Genomic DNA, 21,742 nt, shown 5'->3' on the forward strand with positions numbered 1-21,742 from the left:
CTCAAAGTGTAATCGAGATGCGTTTAGAGGCTAAAATGATATGCTTCTGCCGGCGCTGGCGGTCCTCCCCGGCTAAATGCAGCTGCGGGCTCGGCTAAATTGTCCCAGACCCACTTGGCGCTGCAGAAGCAGGATGTATTGTTCTACAGCAGAATCAATCTACAGCCACTGCATCCATCAAGAATCGAATCAATTAGGTATCAATAAAAGGTTATCCAGAACCCCAAGGAAGAAACTATCCCATCCAAGAACCCGCCCCGAGAAGAATAAAGTTATTACAAAATATGCTTTTCCAAATCCCCCCCCCCACCCCCGAAAAAATAATATGCATCAAGCCGCCTCGACCGAATTACTGTCTGCATATGCAGAATGCGGGTGATCGTGACCACTCCCGTTGAGGCCCGGATCGCCGGGCATGCTTCCGACCAGCTTGTCCATCAGATCATCCGGGGGCAGAAGTCCCTCAAAGCTCGTGGCCGCGTGGGACTCCCGAGGTACAGAACTCGGATGGTCGGATGGCTGGAAGTGGTGCAGGTGCGTGTAATTGTCCCCAGTGACATCGCCTTGGATGCCGGTCGTCGTGGGTGTGGCCCACGCGGCGTGACTGTGGCCGATATCATCAAGAGATTGAGCGCTGGTGCCGAAAATGCTGTGGAGTACATTGTTGTTGTCGTGCACGCCGACCCCATGGGACTGCGGCGGCACGTAGTGGCCATCGGGGCCGATACTGTATCCAGACAGGCTGGAATGCGATAGAGACAGATCCGGGACACTCATCATGACGGGCCCGCCAGACGAGCCACCGAGGCTTGTGGGCTGGCTAGTCTCGTGTGGGTGGAGATGAGAGAATGAGTCCAGCACCGAGGTCACCGATGTCTTGTCCACCAAGCGATCTTCCGCCTTGGGCATGGATCCTAAGAAGTCAAATGGCCCGTTCGGATTGAACATGTTTGCTACACTGTCCTGGGGCTGGTGGTACAGAGGCCAGTGAGGTTGAGAGCCAGTGGTGGTGTGCAGCAGTTCATGAGGTTGAGACGGGTGGTACGCACTGGGACCGGGCCGGTTCATCAAGATCGAATCCGAGGGGAGAGGAGGCAGGTCAAGTCCAGAGGCTGCTTTGGGGCTCGCATGCGATGTCCGCTCGGGGGGAGGGATGATGCGACGCCAGGTGGTGGTGCCGACCTCATTGGGTCTCGTCTGTCGGAACTTCCAGAGCAGAATTGCCACGCGTTTCGGTTCAGTCAAACCATGGTCAGAGTAGGAATTGGACATCCGTCGCAAGTTATAGGGCGCCATGGCTCGAATCTCTTGCACTACGGTCAGGGTCCGAAAGAACTGTCTAGAGTGTTCATCCGAAACATGATGCTGGCCAGCTCTTTCGGCCATCTTCTGGTCCTGTGTAAGCAGTGTGAAGATGTTGGCCCACCACTTGGACTCAAATAGAGGCTTGACCTTGGTGGATCCCGGCTGGGCCACCTCCTGGCACCCTTCGTTGGTCTTCTGTCCGTTCTCATACATGTACGTCTTACAAGTCCAGTTGCTCATCTGGTGAACCATGGGCATATCGCCCGTGGTTGCCTGGGCAAAATCGAGTTCCAGGTGGATGCCCAACTTCGAATGAGGTTCGGGGAAGTCATCCATTAACTTCAGGTTGGCTTCGAGCAGAATGATCTCGCAATCAAGTGGGGTGCTGGGGTCTGCGATCAATGAATTCAAATGAGGAAAAGAAGTCTGCCACCCTGGCAAGTCCTTCAATGGCAACGGCGGTGCAGCAGGATGGCGCTGGTCTCCCTGCAGGCGGCTGTAGACATGGAGAGCGCTGTCGATTCGGTTTGGCTTGTCGGGGGCGCTCACCCACATATCAAACCCAAGCCCCTGAATAGTATTGATGCTGGCGTCGTGAAGGCTTGAATTGAGGGAGATATGGGCCGAGGAGATATCGCCAGCATAGGCCTGCCCCAGTCTCAAATGATCATAATGGGGGGTGTGGAAGTGATTGCCATAAGGACTTGGCATGGGAGGGTCCAAGGAAGCCCTCCATTTTGGACCACTGGGCGGATGTTGGCTGTTCGAGCGGACGGCCGCCTCTTCTCGTACAAGGCGCTCCCCTGGTCTGCATTAGTCTGATGCGAATTCATTCACTCGCACAAGCAAGGAACTCACAGTCCGGGTCTCCTTTGAGGAATGAGTCGAGGACTTGCAAATGGCTGGACACTTGCTTTCTGGTTCGTCGTTTACCAGTCTTTTTGAGGATGTATTCAGCAATAAGTTCATTTCGACCATAGGACTTTCCTCGTTCCGACCATTTCCGTCGGCCCATCGGCGGATTCGCTTCGAGAGCTGTGAAAGGTTACGCTGATGCCCATAGACTGTGGTTCCGAAGCTGCTCACCTTGTTGAAACGCGTCTTCAAGTTCGTCCGACCATACCGGTTCCCCATCTTTGCCAGTGTCCCGACGAGGGCGGGCTCGGTACTCTAGATACTTCTGGGACCTGAGGTAGCTTCTAGGTCGACGCGGCCCAACGAGGTTCGGACCAACAGACTGCAGACGCCGCAGCCTCTTTGTCTGGTATCGTAGGCTTTGAGGGGGTCCAAGGCTATGAACCGTGGGGACTGGGTGTGTCGGTACAGGAGGTTGAGGATACTTGTACGCTAGATGATGCAAATGATCATCCCGTCCAGGGATTCCACTGTGTGCAAGGCTGTCCGAGTAGGTCTGAACGTTCCCAGAGGTGTTCTGCAACGCTCTGTCCGTATGCGCTCCGATACTGTCCAGAGTAGGTTGATGCTGAGGCAGAATACACTCCGTTTGCCAGTCAGTAGCCATGAGGCGGACCAGAGGTTAGGCTCTTGGAAAGAATGGCGACAAATTCCGAAGAGATGGGGGATGAGGGCCGCGAACTGCTTACTACTGCCTGGCAAAGAACGTAGCAGTCACCGACCCAGCGATCAAGAACGGAAATGCTTGGAGAGAATGTAAGAACCTACGAGAGAGAATGTGGGAGCGAGCGACATGGTGTTTATAGGGAACCATTCTCTCCCTGGAGAGGGAGGCCCAGTGACATTACTCGATCCTACTGCTTGTTGATGGGCCATCCCTCTAGGGCAACGAACCTCGATTGTCCAAGGTGGGAACAGGGAAGCTCCTTCCAGGCTTCACGCGTCCAGATTTGAGTGCTGAGCCAAGGAGAGGCGTGGGGAGCAAATCAGGAGGGTAGGAAGCGTACGATGGGCACGAGCGGAGGACGATGCAAGGGGGTGCCTCAGGGTGCACGCTCCAGTGAGGTGAAACTCGGGAGGATTTTGCAGCAGGAGATGGCCATCAGTTACCTGAAAAGCAGGTACACAGCATCAAAGTCGGACGAGTGGTGGCCAAGGCCCACCGTTGGAATGGGCGTGAGCCAACAGCATTGTCTCCCGCCGAGGATGGGGAATGCAAAGTGGTAATTACGAAGATCACGTCGGAATGCTGGTGAGCACCCTAGCTGCAGCTTAATTCTCACATCCATGACCAAGGGTTTTGTGTGGTCTGGAGGTATAGATTGGTAGGTATAAGGAGTTAAGGAAGCAATGAGCCTTGAATAGCACGTAAAGAAACCGGCGAAGGACCTACTAGGATGACAGGATCATAAACTCTCGTGGGAACAGGCACGAGAGCTTCTGCTCGCTCTGCAGGACGCGTATGGAACGTGTTGACAGCCGCAGGTGAACGTGAGAGCCTGCTTCCGCCCTCCAAACTCAGCGTCGCGGACGCAAGGGATATCATCACCACCAGTACACCATTGTCATTTGTCTGTTCCCTAACAGGGAGGAAGACAGGAAGGAAGTGAAGAAATCCAAGGGTAGAGAAGGGACTCTACTCCTCGTCCTGGGCCCCTACAGTGAACTTCTTGCGCCCAGGACCACTAAGTTTTTGTAGCTTCACCCTGTCCATCTGCTCTCCTACCTTCTTCTCAATCTGCTTAATCTCTTCCTCAGCATCGATCGCCTCCTCGTTGGCGAATTCTAGCACCAGCTTTCTGCCCAACAAGTGGGTGTTCTTAAGGGCGTCCATGGCATTCTCCGCTTCACGAGCGCTTACAAAGTCAGCAAAACCGAAACCACGAGCCGTCCTGTCAAACTTCTGAGGCACTCGCACGGAGCGAAGCTGGCCATAGGCGCCAAAGAGTGACCGGATGTCCTTCTTGGTAGCCTGAAACGGCAAGTTTTTGATGATGATCTTCGTGCGTCTGGCGGCAACCTTCTTCGCGGTATCTTCCCGCCTCCTCTCCTCCGCAGCATCCATTCCACGGTGAGACACCCGAACCACCAGTGCATGCTGATCAAGCTTGTAGCCATTCATCGCGGCCAGAGCAGCTTGGGCCTGGGCCTTGGTGCGGAACTCCACAAAGCCAAAACCCATGCTGAGAGTCTGTCCGGGGCGTTTTGGATCAGGCTTGGTCTTGATCCTAGCAGTAATGAATCCATCAAGTGGCCGGAAGAGATCCACGAAGCTCTGATTGGTGGTAGCGAAGTTGAGGTTCTTTACGAATAAGGTGGTAGTGGGCAGATTATCATCAACAGCCTCATCTGCCGCAAATGTGTCAGCCGTGGAGAATCCTTGCGAAACAGCCTTGATCTCAGTGGTTGGTTTCTGCGGCACGACGTTCGGATCAAATAGATCCTTGGGTGCTTTTTCTAAAAAGAGGATCGAATCCCCTAGTTTGCGGTACGCCAAGCCTTTGAAGGCTTTCTGGGCCTCGTCAGGGCGAGAAAACTCAACGATTGCTATGGTACCACTGGGTGGCATCAGCAACCTGGTGATCTGCCCGTACGGATCAAAGAGTCTTCTAATGTCCTCAGTCTTGACGCCATACGAGAAGTTCTTCACTAGGATAGCCGTGTTTCCACGTTCCCGTTGCTTAAAGGCTTCGATGTTGACGCCATTAGCTGAGAAGTAGGCTTTCGTCTCTTGGATTACGTGCGTCTCAGCGTGCGCCTGCTTGACTGCTGCATCAGACGATGTGGGGTCCAGCAAATCTGCTTTCGAAACACCAAGGCGTTCAGCTACTGAAGACATGACAGCGTCGGCCTAGAATCTATTAGCCTTGAAGGGACGTAGATTGAAGCGAATCGACTCACATTCATGTAGAGCGAGTTCCAGCTGAAAGACGAGGATGAAGCTTCCATTTTCCTCTTAATCTGCTTTTGCTTCTTCAGCGGCAGCTTCGCCAACTCAATCTCGTCAATCTTGTATGTCTTCTTGGCAGCAGCCGGTAGAATATGCATCAAACGTCCTTGAAAGTGCTTGCCATCCAGCTGCTTGTAGGCCTCTACGGCAGCATCAGAATTGGCATACTGAATATAAGCAAAGCCCTTGCTGGTGTTTGACCGAGTATCAACAGCAACGTGAATCTAATCATGTCAGTACCGACCAACCAGATTATGAGTGGCAAGAACATTGAGGGTATAGCTCTTTCAGATATTCGAGGCATCTACTAAAATACTCGTTTCCTGGCAACATCATGTGCTTTGCATCGGATGTCCCTATCAGGTCGTTCATCATTGAGCTTGGGGGGAGGGGCAGGGCAAGGTGTAACAGGATAAATATTGAACTACTAACCTCTTCAATTTGGCCGAAAGGAGCGAATATCGGTTGAAGATCAGAATCCGACGTGTCATAGGCCAGATTGCGAACGAAAAGACGTGCTGAGATGCGAATGTTCTCAATGTTTGTATCGACCTCCGGCTCTTTCGCCATTTTACCAGCGGGAGCTTCTTCGGTGGGTGAGATGTCCTGAGCAGGTACTGTGTCGACTTCCATCCCAGTCTCTGCCTCAGGGGAGGTAGTCTTCTCTGGCGCGGAAGTTCCAAAATCAGCCTGTTCGTCCTCGTCAAGGAGGCCGAGAAGACGACTCGTCTTGGAGCGAAGCCAGTCCGCATCCGAGACAGGTCCCTGTTCTTCAGCCGGGGCGGCAGTATCGTCTTGAGCCGCAGGGGACTCAGCATCGCCCTCACCACTGTGATCAACGACCATGGGTTCAGGTTCAGCTTCAACCTGCTGCTCCGCAACATGCGACTCTCTGGGGTTGCCCGAGGCGTCGCCAAGCTTGGCCTTCTTTCTCTGGGCGTAAGTAAGCTCTTGTGGTTCCTCTTCTTCCTCTTCGACGGGCTTCTCTGCAGGTGAGTTTGACTCCGGGACTTTAGGGATAGCATCGTCGTTGGCCCAAGTCTTAGTCTTGGATGAGTGCTGCATTACAGAAAGGTATTCCTGCAGCTTTGGATCTTCGGCCTTGTCGCCATCACGCTTACGCTTGAGCGAACTTCCCGCATCATCATCAGATTCCTTGGGGTTAAAAGCCTTGCGAGCTCTGGGGGTAGGTTCGGCATCAATCTACAGATTACTGGTCAGTCTCAAGACCACCTTGATCGTCAGCGGGGAAGACAGAAAAAAAAAAGAAGCTGAAAAGTCCGACAAAGGCAACAAGACACACATACCGGCTTGGCAATATCTACTGAGATCTTTGACATCTTCACGTATGTCTTATTGAAATAAGACACAGCCTCTTGGGCAGCCTCGGGGCTCTTGAAGCCCACGAAGCCGATCCTGCGCTTGGGCAATACATGAGCATCCGTGACTTGGAAGCGACTAGCAAAGTGCTTTCTCAATTGATCATCAGAGAAAGTTGGCGGAAGGCCAGAGACAAAAACTCTGGTGCTTGCCATGATTGAGTAGTGAATTGCTTTAGCTTCCTGTGGCCTACTCTCTCGAAGTGTTGTGCGTGCCACAGGAATCGGGATGAAACAGAGAGAGAAATCCGAGAAATAAAAAGTTTTTCGGATGGGAGCTTTTTTTATTTTTTGCTTCCTTATAGTGCCGAAGGCGGTGTGTGGGGCGGCATGACCCGAGCTCCATCCGTCCATCAATCGGCGTTAGATCTCATTGCGCGCAACCTAGAATTGTTGATTCCCAATCATACTCCTGGTCGGGCGACATTGGCTATCTTCTGCACAAACTAATCCTGAGATTTCATTTTGTCTCTGTCTCTAACGTTCTATATTTATCATTCTCTGACATAATTAGCCACCAAGATGGCCTCCGAAAAAAAGGACAAGCTGGAGCGTGAGTCAACCCGGGCGTCTTGCAGACGAGAGCTAATGTGATTGTTTGGATGGTTCAGCGCAGATCAAGTCCGTCGACATGGTGAGGAGAGCGAACACAGCAGAAATCCGAGACAACACTGACAAGATACTAGACGGAGGATATGCAGCAGGAAGCTGTTGAAGTTGGTATGTTCGACTGCGGGGTTTATCTTGATCCCGACTAATGCAGGCTGGTTAGCGATCGAGGCGATGGACAAGTACCATATCGAGAAGGTAAGTTCACCGGTCGCAAATTACCTGCGGGCTATGCTAACAGTCGCAGGATATCGCTCAATACATCAAGAGAGAGGTCGGCCCGTCGCTGCATCACTTCGAGTCCCGCATTCCGCTTACAACTTAACAGTTCGATTCGCGCAAGGGTGCGACATGGCACTGCGTGGTGGGAAGAAACTTCGGCAGCTTCGTGACACACGGTGGGTACCTTGTAACAGCATTGAAGAGCTTGGGCTGATCAAAAACCCAGAAACGAAACATTTCATCTACTTCTATCTCGGTCACTGCGCCATCCTCCTTTTCAAGACTCAATAAGCGTGCGCAGGGCATACAGCGGTCGATATCATTAAAGCGTTTCCTGTACCTATTCCGGAGTTCTTTGCAGGCGACCACGCCCAGATATGTCTCATACAGAAATTCAAGGGATCGGCGTGGTTCGTCGCGATCTCTGTTGGGAGTGGCTGATGGGGTATAATATAATGGGGGAGCTCCATTGAAGCAGAAGCTACTTCCTGCTGGGATTTTTGGCAATCTTGCGTCTTTTGAACAGTACAAAACCAAGTCTGAAATTTCTGGTGCAATGTAATATTTCCGCTGCGTAATTCTAGACCGGAATGCTGGGTTAGAGTGTACGGAGTATGCTCGTGGACATCGAGTCCTACACACCTTTGGCGGGCGACTCCCGACCTCGGCGACCGGCCCGCCAAGTCCCAGCCAAGGCCCAGCCAACCACCATCCGCTGCCAAGCCACACCGCCGCCACACCTCAGGCCCCAAGTGCTTTGCTCTTAACATGGCTGCCTTCCCCCATTCGATTCGATTCTGTCTCCCTACGTTTGTTTTTCAAGCTTTATACCAACGACATATTCTTTCCCAGTAACAACAATCTTTGACTGTCGCGCAATATAAAAATGGCCATTTGCATCACCTTCGGGACTCATGGTACGTGTCCGACCACTAAATTACAACACCACCGTTGCCACAGCGCCGTTCTCCATACATTTTACCTCCAGACCCGGAAAGGACCCGGTTTCAGATCCAGCTAACACTCATCTAGAATTCACCTCCATGCTAGAAGGCTATGAGAATGTTCGCGCATACTGCTACAATTGTGGGTGGTCTCTGCTCCTTTCAATCTTTCTTCCTGCACTCCCATTCTCCACGGTGATATGGAAGCCGCCTTCTACTGCTATCGATAAATATAGCACTGGTAGTACTATGATACAAGTATTCCCCTGTCCAACGACTAATAGCATTGCCATATTAGGCCAACATTGGAACGGGCACTGTCTAACAAGATGGTATGTACTCCCTACATCTTCAAGTTCTCGATAGATTCAATACACAGTAGTAACTTGAAGCTAACTTACCCACCCAGGCCTTGGTTCACCGTCTGCTTTGTTGTATGTCGTCTCCTCCCCGGCCTATCATCACCATCACCAACAGGAACCACATGAACTGATGTCTCTATGCCCTTCAGCCTGTCATTCCTCTCGCCACACATAAGTACAAAGTAAGCCCATCTCTATCCCTATGTTCTCTCCTACGTTCGCTTGGAAACTCACCCCCCCACTACAGGAAGTAACCTGCTACACATGCCGCTTCACGCAGGATCTACGGTATGTATACCTCCGTCTCGCTTCTCAGAGCCGGGCGTCGAAGCCCACAATAGCAGGCAAGCTAAACTCCGCGTGTGTACAGCGATCGTCCGGATATCACTCCAGAAACCAGGCCGCCTCCGGGCGTCATACCGGGACAGTTGCCTCACCCGCAGGCGGCGTATGGGGGCGGAGCGCCCTACTATCCACCTCCGCAGGCCTCGGGGGCGGTGGCGCCCCAGCAGCCGCAGCAGCAGCAGCAACCGGGGCAGCAGAACTTTGTGTATAAGTAGTGCGGAGGAGGTTTGATGAGTCATTTGTTCCTTGATGTTGCTGTGCCTCGTTTTGAGTTTGTTGGGAGATACCTCTTTTGCTTCCTGTTTGTTTGTTTAATGCCGTTCGTGTTTCGTGCTGGTGCTTGTGCTGGATGCCTTTGTATTGTGACTGAATAATCAAACGACAAATTGAGTTTCAATATCATATCATCATGCTAACCGCACCGCCTCTTGGGCGAATCATATTTCAATAAAAAACAGTAGGGGTATATATCCGAAATCAAGCTAAGAACCAACCATGGACTTCATCATCGTTCACCTGCGACAGGCACCAAAGGAGCCATCCCGAATCAAGCTCGCACACACCCCTCCTCGAGAGAGAAACCTACTACTTCTCACTTCCCCCCTCCACGACCCCCTTATCTCCAAGATACACCGGCGTCTGCACCCCAGAAACAGTCCCACTCCCGCCCCCAACAACCTCCCCATCAATCGGCCTCCCCCTTCGACCGCCCTTACCCATCACATCCAACGCCATCGACCGCACCGTGCGGACCATACTCTTGCGGCCCTCATACAGCGGGAACACCACCACGCCGAACGTCGTGCAGAACAGCCACAGCAGCCCGACGACAATCCACCCTGTGAAAAACTTCTTGCTGAAGACGTACGCGCTGCCGTACATGGGTACAGGCCAGAGAATTAGGAAACAAAACACCATGACGACGGTCAGCGTGCGCGAGTAGAACGCCGCGCGGTTGAGCTTGCGGGTTTCCTCTTCCTCCTGCGCCGCGGTGCGCGACACCACCTCGCCCGGGATCTGCTCCGGGTCGACGTGGGCGGCGGCGGCGACGTCGGTGTCGTCGACTTTGCGGATGGCGCGCATGCTTTCGTAGTCATAGTTCTGGGAGCCGAAGATGAGGGTCAGGAGTGGGGAGAAGATGACGGGGCTGAGGAGTGCGGCGACGTTGCCGGCTAGCATCGGGTAGCTGTTTTAAGGGTTATTAGCTTGGCAATTTTGCGGGTGTGGGGGGGTAAATGCAGCAGGGGAAAACGCACTTCGATCCGGTGGTCGCAACGGTGAGAACCCCGTATTCCTTTTTGGCAGTCACCAGCCAGGCAATAAGTGAAATGGCCAGTCCCAGGGGCGGCGAGACTGCCGCGGCGATCCAGTTCTGGTGCTTCCAAACCAGGGTCATGGCGCCGGGGAAGACAGCAGAGGAAATGATGACGCCCATCAACAGGTACAGATACCCCATGCTGATTCCGGCGTAGTACAGCCCGGTGGAGAAGGCGGCCATGGCGATCGCCCAGACCACGCAGGTCATGTGCGAGATCCAAACCAGGCGCTTGCCCTTCGCCTCGGGGTTGATGTAGCCCTGGTAGATATCGTAGGTGAAAATGGAGGAGACGGCGATCAGTTGGGCCGAGAAGGCCGACGTCACGGCCATGAAGATCATGATCGTGGTGCACACTGCGCCGCTGTACCCGAGCAATTCGACGGCGGCGAAGGGCAGCACCAGGCCCGCGGACACGTCGCTCGAGCTCAGGCGCTGCGTGCCCTCGAGGGCGAGCGCAGTCATCCCCATTGTGCTGGCGCAGAGCCAGGGGATGGCGAACCAGCAGAGACCGCCGATCACATAGCCGGGGAAGGCGTGCACGGGGCTGGCTGCAATGGCTTTGTTGTAGTATCCGTTGTCGAGGAAGACGGTCCTGTGCTGGAGGTTAACGATCGACGAAATGATTTTTTTCATGCAGAGAGAGAGACATACCCGAAGTTGCCCACGAGGTTGATCACCCAGAAAATGCCACCCTCCTTGGATCTCATGGTCAGATAGCTTCCCTCGGCGTTGCCGTCGACCGGGTGGCGCTTCGAGGCTGCAACCAGTGCATCATAGACAGCGCCGGGGGATCCGAGCTTCTCATTGGTCGCATAGGCGGAAAAGGCGAAGATGAAGATCACAACGATGATTACCACGGTGTGCATATAGTCTGTGATAAACGTTGCCTTGATACCACCGAAGAGAGTATAGAGCACGACACCGATAGGCAGGAGAAAGCAGGCTGCAACTGTGTGTACTCCTGTGAGTGAAGTCATAACAGCAGAGCCACCGGTGAGCAGCATGGATGTGACCAAGATGTTGGTCATCACACAGAAGACCGTAAAAACAATGTGCACGGTAGTGCCATAGCGGGCGCGTATGGCTTCCAGGAAGGTGTGCGCGTTCGGGGCACGTCGTTTGAGCTCGATTGCCAATGTTGCAAATAGGATGATCTGGACAGTGGCGCCTACACAGGATAGTCTTAGCAAAAAAAAGTCACTGCTTAGATCTTCTAATTCGCCTACCTGATGCATAGAAGAAAGGTCCTGAGATGCCGTATTCATATGCGACTGTGGACGACTGAAGGAGTGTTGCAGCCCATGTCCAGCTACTGACAACTGCGGCTGCAACCAGCCCGGATTTGACGGATCTCCCTGCAGTCGAGAACATTTCTGACGTCTGTACTTCATGCTGGTATCTGTTGGGGCCAAGTCAGCTTGATTCTAAACAGAAAGAGCCAATTGATCCTTGGTCTCAGGTCAATACCTCTTCAATGCCCACGTGATGAAGATCATCAGCAGGGCAAAGGCAAAGCCCAGCCCAACAATAATCCCATAGCCGAACCCCTGGGAAAGCGGGGCTGTAAAACTGACTGTGTCCGAAGACATAACGGAGGTCTCTTGCCAGGCCTTTGTGTATGCTTATGGCGAAGTGATTTATCTTTGAGTCCTGCCCAATACTTGGTGTGTTCGATTTATGAGAGTGTGCGCAGGAACTTTGCTGGATGGAGGCGACCTGCAGGAGATCATATAGGCCAGCACCTCCGCAGAAAAGCTCCGACCTCGCAGCCACATCTTGATCAACATGGCCATGCAGGAGGATAAAGACCTCGCCAACCGCGTGTCATTGGATCTGAGTGCAGGATCTCGGGGAAGAACGAGTCATTGATAAGACGAGAGCATTGCTATGGTTTCGTAATGGGCAAGCAGCATATGCTCGGCAAGCAGCATATGCTCGGCAAGCAGAGACCATCATTGATCTCGCTGAAAGGAGCTAAGCCCAGCAGCTCTGGCGATTCATGCCGCTTCTTTTTCGTGGAGGCGGGGGAAATCGATGAAGTCTTCTGAGTTTCTTGCAGTTCCACTCCATCTTTTGATAGCAGCGCAAGATCGTGTCATTGGCCGGGAGAGCGATTCTTATCAGCGGAGGTCAGCGAGGCAGGTCCCCATTGGCCAGCGCAAAGTTGGGGTTGGTGATAAGCAGCCGGAAACTGAAGATAAGCCAGGGGGCTGCGAAGATGTGGATTGATGAAGCCAAGACGTAGTGTCTAATCTTGGATTATCAGTTCGCTTACTCGAACTTGCCACTAATATAATGAGCACGGTGCGTGTGGCCGTGGGGACTCGAGACACACCCACGTGAGACCTGCATTGCTGCTCATCCAGGCTCCAGCTGCCAGTCTGTGGACCCTGAACAATCATTAGTCGGACATGTCACTCTGCACCTGCATACTATCGCTGATTGGTTCCGTCGATGTATACATACATACTACGTACAGCCCCTTTGATGGCATATTACTTAGACATCATCTCAGAGGGTTGAGGCAGATGCGCACAAGACAAGAGTTGCCTTACCTGCAAATCCAACACCACTGTGTTCAGTGATTGATCTGCCATCAACATCCCAGACCCACATCATCACAATTGTGAATATAGTTGTCTCAATGTGGATGTTTCTAGCAGCTCGGCTCATGTGCTGAAGATGCGATCAGTCCGCCATCCGAGCAGTCAGGGGAATGAACTGGAGGACGGCGCCATTGAGAAGGAAGTGGCATGACACGATCAGCACTAACCCAAAGCTATCATCCAGCCAGATATACTCCGTACACCACCCCAAATGCCCCTTTGACAAAAGGACAATCAAGCACATTCACCACCACCACCACCACCACCATGATCGCGATCACAACCTCCACCATGGCCAACAATAACCCCTCAAACACCACAATTTACCAAGACACATATCTAACAGTCAATCTCACGCTCCGCCCCACCACACCAGGCCACACCGTCGCAACCCTCACCACCAACAAAACGAACCTTTTCAACCTCCCCCTACCCACCTTCATCGAGACCCTCCAATCCCTGCGCCGCATCTCCCTCCACCTCCGCGACGCCTTCAACGTCCAACGCTGCGCCCTAATCACCACCGGCGGAACCACACTCTCCCTCCTCCCGCTCCACGGCCTCACCCCACAATGGGCCCCCGTCACGCACCCCACTAAAGAATTCCACTCCCAATACCCGGGGTACATCACCTCGAAGAACGCGCCGCAGATGCCAACCCCCAAGCTCAACACCATCCGCAGCAGCATCCTCTTCGCCGCCTCCGCCTTCCCAACAAGCTACCACGCCGACCACACCTTTCACGGCCCCTCCCTGGACGACCAGAACCTCTTCGCGCGCATCGTCCGCGGCGAGCTGTCACCCCAGTGGCGCGTCTGGGAGGACGCGCACCACGTCGCCTTTCTGACGCCCTACCCCAACGTTCCCGGGTTCACGGTGGTCGTGCCGCGCGTGCACCTGTCGAGCGATATCTTTTCGCTCTCCGCTGAGGAATATGCGGGGTTGGTGAGGGCGGCGCACACAGTCGGCAGATTGCTGATCCGGGCGTTTGGGATCGAGCGGTGCGGGATGATCTTCGAGGGGTTCGAGATTGACTATGCGCATGTCAAGCTGGTTCCCATCCATGGCGGCGGTGACGATGATGATCACGATGACCAGAACTTGGAGGATTGGTGCGAGCCGTTCCAGGAGGCGTATCAGGGGTATGTCTCGTCCATGCCCGGGCCGAGGGTTGAGGATGAGGAGCCTCTGGTGAAGAAGGCGGAGGAGATTCGAGCGGTGATCAATCCTAGTTCGTAGAATTATGAAGGAGATGGGCTCTGGTCCCGGTTAGTTTGCCGCAGCCGTTACACCACATCGGATCTAGTTGTAAAAATGGCCATATCTTTGTTACATAGACTTGTTCAATTTTAGAGATGCCTACCAGGCCCCATCGACCTGCGCTTCCCCTTGACTGTGCCGCTCGGTAGAACCGTACAAGATATTGTAGAGTATTTGAGATATGATTATGAGAATGTTGCTCAAGAATTCGAGTCAATCCTGTTCTTCGTGGCCCGACAGTCTCTCCTTTGCTGTTCGTCTGCTTGGAATGCAAGGATCTCAGGTGACGAAGATATGATCTTAGCAGAGGACAGTGGTGGAAAATAACTCCGGAACTCGAACTGCTACTGGATGTCCCTAGGTGTGAACAGTGACCGGTTGATCAAATCTCGTTTCCATTGATAAGCACTATAATTACACATATTCATTTCGTTCCACTTCCTCTCTCTCCTTCTCTTCCTCGGAAAGAATTCTCCTTTGCCTGTTCGGGCATGTCCGTTTCGTCCTATGCGGCAGATAGATTCGAATCCAGACAAAATACAAAAGCGCGCTGTGTCGATCGCGTGTGTTGCGAGAAACTGTCCCCATTACCGGCGCACACAGAATGTAAAGAGAAAGAGGACACCAGGGGTATATGATTTCGAAGGTGGTAAATGGCGGACAGTTCAATTCGCAAAGCCGGATTTCAGTATCCTCACCCGCGGCGGGTACCACCACCCATCAACAAATGTATGGATGGGCCAGGGCCTAGGGCAGTTTAACCGTGCACCGGTGGCTTGTTGGGCGATTTACGAAGAGAACTTGCGGGTGATCTTGGCGATGACTGCGGGGAGACGCAACTATTAGTGCTCGAATTTCCATTGGTGATCGCTAGTTGAAACATACCGTGAAGACCGACAACGGAGAAGATGAATCCCAGACTGAGAACCAGAACGACAACGGGGTCGACTCTCAAGCCGGGGCTCTCGTCAGTGTAGAGCTTCAGCATCGTGCCAGAAGAACCACCTGCACCGGCAGCGCGAGTGGAGCTGGGTCTGGCATTGCGGAGGGACTCCTTGTGGTCGGCGGCCGCGCGACGACGCAAAGCAGCACGGGGACCACCAGGAGGAGTGGGAGATGAGGGACGGTTGACAGAGGAGACGGCAGAAGCACCGGAGCTAGCGCCGGCAGATTTGGTGTCGGGACCAGACTCGGCGCCGGAGGTCAAGGGAGAAGCAGCACGAGGGGAAGCCTGGAGAACTGGGGGTCAGATTGATTCAATGCTGAAGCCGAAAGTGAAGGTGGGCTTGGTGGAGATCATCCAGCTTGCGCAAAGGACAATCAGGTTGCCCATCGGGGCGACCGAAAGGGCAAGGGCACTGACCATTGTGAAAGTGAAAAGAAAGGCTAAAAAGCAGATAGAGAAAAGGAAAAGATTATTGAGGGAAGTGAAGAAGCTGGATAGATGAATTGGCCGATGGGACAAGGAAGGAGGTCGGCTGGGGAGAAGGAGGATGAAGTGGATGGCAGAAGGTCGGGGAGGCGGGTGAGGTTGCGGTTGCCAGAAAGAGGCCACGCTCACGTTTAGGTCTGGTCCCCGTCACGTACGGTTCTGCCGAGCGGGACAGACACGGAGAAGCGCAGGTCGATGGGGCCTGGTAAGCATTTCTAAGATTCAACAAGTTTATGGGTCTATGTGACAAAAATATGGCCATTTTCACAACTAGATCCGATGTGGTGTAACGGCTAACATCGCCGTCTTTCACACGGCAGCTCGGGGTTCGATTCCCCGCATCGGAGAGTTGAAACTTATCTTTTTGAGATCATTTTACCCTTCTTTATTCCAGTGGGAAGCATATTCTCGGTGCCAGGTGGAAAGTCCGCGATGCTCCCGCCTCCCCGCTCTGGCGTAGTCCAATAGTATTGCGGGAAGCTAGAATTCATCCGGCAGATGCTTCCGTTCAGGGTAGGCGGTGGTGGAACTCTACTTTGTCCTACACCTCGGGCAATTCAGCTCTCACTCAGTTCCACTACACACCGGAGTTAGTTGGTAGTTGCCTCTAGTTTGCCAACTCGTATTTCACTTTCGTGTGGCTGAGGCCTTCAGTTAGGACCTTCCGATAAACTCTTGTATTTAGATCTACGTCCTGGTGGCCGAGAGCTAAATAGGCCTGGGGGAAAGCTCGGTCTTCTGTCTCACCTCCAGATGATATATATATCACTTCATATCAAGACATATCATCGGCATAGAACGTCTACATGGCAACTACTCGCACGGACCGCCATCAGCATTTTTCATGTCAGCTTTCCCTATAGCAGATATACTTCACGACATGTTCACGAGTGAAGCAGCTAAACTTCCACCTAAGAACTAACCTGCCTCTGAGACGGCCATGTCCACGAGCGAGCCTGTTCTACCGGATTCACTGCAATGTCTCCTCCTAGACGTCCAGTAGATGCAAGCATGTCTTCTGTTGCTGCATGCCACCAACCTGCTAAGAGCCTAGAATTGACCCTAGATTGGCCTAGGATCTGGGTATGTGCAGGCAAGAGAACTGAGAGCAGAACCACGTCGGAGCTCGAGGTTCGAGGCTTAGCGACCTTGTCAACCACGAGACTACAAAATCGGGCATGGCACTTCCCCTAGGGTAGAAATGAACCAGATGTCACCATGGCAATCAATGCTAGATACTCGTAGTAATCCGTCAGAGGAGAACCGTTGGCAATATATCTGCTATGACCGCTGTTTCAGAACCGGGCCAAGCCTGTCGTCGAATGGACGGACGGACACATGGGGGATGGAGCAAAACGGCAGGGAGGCCCTAAAATAGCCACACCATGCCACACCGTCCAGGGTCATCGCATGGCCGCGGCCGCTGCGGGCTGTGGCTTGCTTGCATCTCCTGCACTCAAGCACCTCCTCCTCCAACCATCTTCCTCCCTGGACGGGTACAGTAACAACATCTGCGCACTTTCTTTCTGGCTCGGACATCCGCCTCCTCGCATTCAAGTGGTGGGATATTACCCTACATGAGACCAGATAGAGAGGCAAGGTATAGAGTAACTACATAAGTTCGCGATCATAGAGTAGAGGGCGGACCAAATAGAAAGAGTACGTAACCCTCCCTCCCCCGATAATCAATCCTTGCTCCTGGGAGTTGTTGGTCGCCCCTGCCTGCCTTAGGCAAGCACACCATCTTATCTTTGATTTAGAGAAACGGGGTCCTCTGATGTTTCATAAACTAGCTATATGATAGTCAGGAAACACTTGGAGAACTGATCCTGCTCAAAATTCAAGGTCAATGGCTTAATTCAATTGACGGCTGTCCCAGTAGCAGTGACGTCCGGCACATTCTTGCCGGTCTCAACCAGGCAGAAACCGGGGGGAGAAAGATGCATAAATTGAACCATGGAAATCTGGCCCCCCGTTCACTCCCCCCCCCCCGGGCGAAATTTTGGTTTCGAAAGTTCGCAGCAGGCAGAACTGAACAGTCCATGGGTCCGGTCCACCCCACTCCAACGCGACAATTCAGGAGTAATTGAGGCTAGTGGATTTCTCCCTTGAGTTAGTCTCAGGCACGGGTTGTTCCCACCGACTGACAATACGGTCAATCACTAGCCACCAGCGCCATCTTTGCGTCTTCTGATTCTATCTACGGAGAATGTATCGGCAGGAAATTGAGCCAAGACTCGACCTGCCGTGACTCAAATACCAAGAACTCCTGATTAATGCTAACAGCAACATAAGAGACATAAGATTCGAATTAAAAAGTTCCCGTGCGCGACTCAACGACGAGATTAAGCACCATAAATTTAGAACGGATGGGAAATACACAGTTCCAGTTGTACCGTTAACTGTCGCCGGTTAAGGCTATTTATTTTGCTTGGATTTACTCCGTCGCATTGATTTTGTCGGTGGTGTCTCAGTGGGGAAAAATTAACAACTCCCATCCATGATCGTTTCTCTCTTTTGTTGCTTTTCCTTCGCTCTCCCTTCTATTCTTTGGGGATCGTCCTTCTAATTTCCCCTTATGAATCGGACACTTGACCCTTCCGCTGCGTCTGGAACTTCGGCTGCTTCTCTTCCTCTGTTCCTTTGCCCGCCCGACCGGCAAAGACAGTCAACAGGCACAGCAACAAAGTATTCAGTAGGTAAGTATCTTCGTACTCGTAATAATACATTCAATTTCCTCTCTTTTCCCTACATTCGCCTCGCCGTCGAACTCTACCGGTACTCCTCACTGCGACTTAGATTTCCCTTTATCCTTTCTCTCTCCATTCTTCCTCCCCCCCCCCCCCCCCAAAATCTTGTCACCTGTCTCTCTCATATTCATTGTCAGCAACCTCCTCCTCTTTCTATTCACCAACATTCGTTTTCTCCATCTACCACAGTCTCTCTTTTCACCACCAGTCCTTCGTTTTTTTCCATTCCACAACCCACCCCCTCACCCATTCCCCCTCATTCCCGGCTGAAACCGACACACCAACTCACTCGTGACCCTGCATGTGCTCAGCCTTACACCCAGCCAGCCTGGTCCTCCGCTGGTCCCGAGCCATCGACCACCGGACTTAGCCTCCCCGCCAAATCTCCGTCGCGACTTTTCTCACGCCCCAAGTACGGAGGCTCGACTACATCACCCCTAAGGATCTCGACCTTGTCCTTTTGCTGGCTCCCAGCCTCTACAATAATCCCAACTAGTACTCTGGACTGATTGTCAGGAGGGCTGGTGTGGCTTATGCATTTGGTGTCCAATCGTCACCCTTTCGGTCGTTATCGAAATCTCACCTCCTGAACCACATCGAGTCTTTCAACCAAGCGACTAGTCTGTTGGTATTGGGTCAGCTGTCCTCAAATCGACAATATCCATAGCCATCTCGATTCTCACCTTTCAACGGCCCGACACTCGCCGCCTTTAGGTGGTGAACCAGCACATTGTATCCCGACCCTGATCCTGCGGCGGACACCAGCTCCGTCACGGAGCACTTCGTCAAAATTTATTCCAACACATCGCGGGCCTCCCTCCTGGGAGGCTCTTTCGATCCGTCCTTTCGGCGAGGTTTTCGTGGACGGGAGGGGTACACAAACGTTCCGCCGGATCCTCCAAAGCGACACAAGATGTACCGCCCCAACTCCCTTTGGACGTGGTCCTTTTGTATCGTTACCCTGGTTCAGACAATTATTACCCTTGCGCTGGAGTGGTTAGTGCAGTTCAACCATCCTATTCCGCATGATCTGCCGCTAACATTTTCGCAAAAGCTATGTTTTTGTGAATTTCCAGGTCCAATTGCTCCCATCGGCCGCCACGACAACGGCTTCCAAGCCCATTCCAACCTTCCTCGCCCTCTATAGTTTCGGGTTCATATATGAGCTGATTCTCGTGTACGATGCGCTACGCCTCAAGAACACTATCCAAGTTATTGGATTGTGCATGTGCAATCTCGGTCTGTTAGTCTATGGAGCCGTGCAGGTGCAACAAATTCGGGACGCTGTGCAGATTTTATGGGACAACGGTGCTATCGCGGAAAATGTCTGGGGTGAAACCGAGCCGTTTCTCATCATCATTCCATGCGTTGTGGCCATGGGGTCGATCTTAATGATAATTGTTGCCTGGAAACTATACGACGAGTTTGCGTGGTCCATCTACAAACATATCAGCGCCGATTTGCGAATGAAGCGTCGATATCTGACTTATCAGGTTCGTATCTAAACCACTTAATTTCCGCAGTCCATGTTTATTGACCACAGCAGATTTATATCTCGCTTCTGAAATTCGACTTCTTCTTCTTCCTTGGATTCACTGTCCAATTTGTTGTCATTGTCACGAACAGGTCTGACATTGAATTCGCCCTTACGCTGGCTGCTATTCCCGTGACAATCATAATTCTGATTTGCGCGGCGTTCTTTGTGCGACGTGAGAGCTCAATTGGCATGATTGTCGTTATCGTAAGTTTCGATACACTTAATTTGTTTCTAGTATCGTCAGCTGACAGCCTTGCCAGCTTCTCTACTTCGCAGCTATGGCCTATTTCTTGTTCAAGCTCGTGCGGATGTATCAGCCTGGAACCTACGACCTATACTTGACTGCTCGACGCTCATTGACATTCTTCGCGGTCATCACTCTTGTACTCATCGTCATCACTATCATCAATGCCTGCGTGTGTATGCACAATTTCCACAAGGGCTTGAAGCAGCATGTACACAAGAAGAAGACGCAGAACAAGGAGGGCAAGACGACCGAGCTGTCCTCCAATATCTCTACTGGCCAGGTGCCTACTCGAATGATGATCGATTGAAGCAATCGCAGGCTGCATTCTACGAGTATAAGAGGAAGAAAGAAAAGACCAAAACGACCAAAAGATGCCATATTCGATTCTCATATCGTCATCCGACGCTGATTAGTGGAGCGATATTCTATTACCGATTAGCGAGTTTGTGCGACATTTTTGCCGGCAGAGTTTCCTAATACCTTGGATAGTTGAAGATTGCGCGTTTCCCGGGATTCACCACATGATACCTACTGCTTTGCTCGACATTTTGACGACTCATCAAATACCCTTCCTTTCATTTTCATCTCGACTCTCCTTGAATTGTGCCAGATGTCTGCTATCACTGGCCCTCCAACTACCGCACTGTGCTTGTTCCTGGTGGCGCTATGTCCGGCGTCATCTTGACGATTCTTGTATTTTTCTTTTATCTCTGATTATGTCAATATCACGACTGTGCATCTGTTTTATGTACTGTATGTAGTCTGTTAATCTACGTAGACCATTGAGACTTGTGTGGCTTACTGATATGTGTAGGAAATGGCCGGGTAGCAGATTGCATTGGCAACTGGCTCGGTCGGTGTCTTGGGCAGTAGGTTGAATATCTCCGACCTGCAATATGGGCGGGTTCGCTGGTGATGGTAGGAACGGGAGTAAGTGCCTCTCACAGGACACACCCCCTTGGCGCTATGTTGTTGTGCACATAAGGAAGGCGCAACCAGACTGTGGAGACCATCCCCTTGATTCTCAGATAAGCTATATAAATCTCATCTCAATTTTTATGCATCACAATCAACATCCATAAAATGTTCCATCGAATGATACAAAAAAATCAATGGTCTCCGATGCGGGGAATCGAACCCCGATCTCCTGTGTGAAAGACAGGTATGATAGCCGTTACACTACATCGGACTGCTATGAATTTCTCAGCTAAAATTTGAATCAAGACCATCATTAAAGTCTCACATTCTGAGGATATTGAGTATAGTAACATTTCTGATGCAACTCATATCCATGAATACTTCTTTCAGACTGATGGCTACTAGCGGTTCAACTCACTGTAAATAAGAAATATGCCTCTAAGTTCTTAAGTATCATATCCACGCTCTGGGAGATTATCAACTGTGACTTATCAGCTTTATAACAGCCATGCTATGGATGGACTAGAATTTGGCTAAGGTTCATTTGGGCTTGAGATATAGTCAATTCTATAATATTTTTCTATAATACTTTCTGATACCATCATGGATCGAGTTTTGTAGTAGAGAAGAATTTGACTTTGGT

At 51.9% G+C, this 21,742-nt stretch overlaps 8 protein-coding genes and 2 non-coding genes across 10 annotated transcripts; 5 read left to right on the forward strand and 5 right to left on the reverse strand.

Moving 5' to 3' along the window:
• Nucleotides 1–328: 328 nt before the first annotated feature.
• Nucleotides 329–2,827, reverse strand: abaA (transcription factor AbaA; the record flags this gene model as incomplete). Its single annotated transcript, XM_025578130.1, has 3 exons — nt 329–2,108; nt 2,164–2,340; nt 2,392–2,827. The coding sequence occupies 3 exons, from the start codon at nt 2,825–2,827 to the stop codon at nt 331–333; spliced, it is 2,391 nt and encodes a 796-aa protein (XP_025430804.1).
• A 1,029-nt stretch (nt 2,828–3,856) lies between these two features.
• mrd1 (RNA-binding ribosome biosynthesis protein MRD1) lies at nt 3,857–6,705 on the reverse strand (the record flags this gene model as incomplete). Its single annotated transcript, XM_025571877.1, has 4 exons — nt 3,857–5,071; nt 5,122–5,394; nt 5,603–6,373; nt 6,478–6,705. 4 exons carry the CDS (start codon nt 6,703–6,705, stop codon nt 3,857–3,859), a joined length of 2,487 nt encoding a protein of 828 aa, XP_025430805.1.
• Nucleotides 6,706–6,933: 228 nt separating this feature from the next.
• On the forward strand, nt 6,934–7,931 carry BP01DRAFT_320040 (dynein light chain DYN2). Its single transcript, XM_025572683.1, has 7 exons — nt 6,934–7,102; nt 7,161–7,183; nt 7,236–7,269; nt 7,322–7,356; nt 7,406–7,432; nt 7,487–7,556; nt 7,607–7,931. The coding sequence occupies exons 1-7, from the start codon at nt 7,072–7,074 to the stop codon at nt 7,669–7,671; spliced, it is 285 nt and encodes a 94-aa protein (XP_025430806.1). The 5' UTR covers nt 6,934–7,071; the 3' UTR covers nt 7,672–7,931.
• A 233-nt stretch (nt 7,932–8,164) lies between these two features.
• Nucleotides 8,165–9,451, forward strand: BP01DRAFT_357176 (rhodopsin family protein). Its single transcript, XM_025575132.1, has 7 exons — nt 8,165–8,297; nt 8,413–8,466; nt 8,623–8,656; nt 8,734–8,758; nt 8,836–8,868; nt 8,934–8,974; nt 9,057–9,451. Exons 1-7 carry the CDS (start codon nt 8,267–8,269, stop codon nt 9,244–9,246), a joined length of 408 nt encoding a protein of 135 aa, XP_025430807.1. The 5' UTR covers nt 8,165–8,266; the 3' UTR covers nt 9,247–9,451.
• A 165-nt stretch (nt 9,452–9,616) lies between these two features.
• BP01DRAFT_297693 (sodium:solute symporter family protein) lies at nt 9,617–11,938 on the reverse strand (the record flags this gene model as incomplete). Its single annotated transcript, XM_025571886.1, has 5 exons — nt 9,617–10,217; nt 10,288–10,941; nt 11,001–11,517; nt 11,576–11,748; nt 11,817–11,938. The coding sequence occupies 5 exons, from the start codon at nt 11,936–11,938 to the stop codon at nt 9,617–9,619; spliced, it is 2,067 nt and encodes a 688-aa protein (XP_025430808.1).
• A 1,245-nt stretch (nt 11,939–13,183) lies between these two features.
• On the forward strand, nt 13,184–14,283 carry BP01DRAFT_357177 (HIT family protein). The gene has a single exon (XM_025575133.1). It carries the CDS (start codon nt 13,247–13,249, stop codon nt 14,192–14,194), a length of 948 nt encoding a protein of 315 aa, XP_025430809.1. The 5' UTR covers nt 13,184–13,246; the 3' UTR covers nt 14,195–14,283.
• Nucleotides 14,284–14,596: 313 nt separating this feature from the next.
• BP01DRAFT_357178 (SEC61-beta family protein) lies at nt 14,597–15,743 on the reverse strand. Its single transcript, XM_025575134.1, has 3 exons — nt 15,579–15,743; nt 15,101–15,446; nt 14,597–15,038 (listed from the first exon to the last, which is right to left on the reverse strand). Exons 1-3 carry the CDS (start codon nt 15,579–15,581, stop codon nt 15,004–15,006), a joined length of 384 nt encoding a protein of 127 aa, XP_025430810.1. The 5' UTR covers nt 15,582–15,743; the 3' UTR covers nt 14,597–15,003.
• A 179-nt stretch (nt 15,744–15,922) lies between these two features.
• Nucleotides 15,923–15,994, forward strand: BP01DRAFT_t172. Its single transcript has one exon. It is a non-coding gene; the product is annotated as a tRNA-Glu (tRNA).
• A 3,114-nt stretch (nt 15,995–19,108) lies between these two features.
• BP01DRAFT_57366 (uncharacterized protein) lies at nt 19,109–20,595 on the forward strand. Its single transcript, XM_025579948.1, has 4 exons — nt 19,109–19,393; nt 19,452–19,890; nt 19,944–20,138; nt 20,195–20,595. Exons 1-4 carry the CDS (start codon nt 19,311–19,313, stop codon nt 20,486–20,488), a joined length of 1,011 nt encoding a protein of 336 aa, XP_025430811.1. The 5' UTR covers nt 19,109–19,310; the 3' UTR covers nt 20,489–20,595.
• Nucleotides 20,596–21,298: 703 nt separating this feature from the next.
• On the reverse strand, nt 21,299–21,370 carry BP01DRAFT_t180. The gene has a single exon. It is a non-coding gene; the product is annotated as a tRNA-Glu (tRNA).
• Between the last annotated feature and the right edge of the window lie 372 nt (nt 21,371–21,742).

The sequence above is a fragment of the Aspergillus saccharolyticus genome (assembly GCF_003184585.1).
Source record: "Aspergillus saccharolyticus JOP 1030-1 unplaced genomic scaffold BP01scaffold_17, whole genome shotgun sequence".
In the NCBI taxonomy this organism is placed as follows: Eukaryota; Fungi; Ascomycota; class Eurotiomycetes; order Eurotiales; family Aspergillaceae; genus Aspergillus; species Aspergillus saccharolyticus.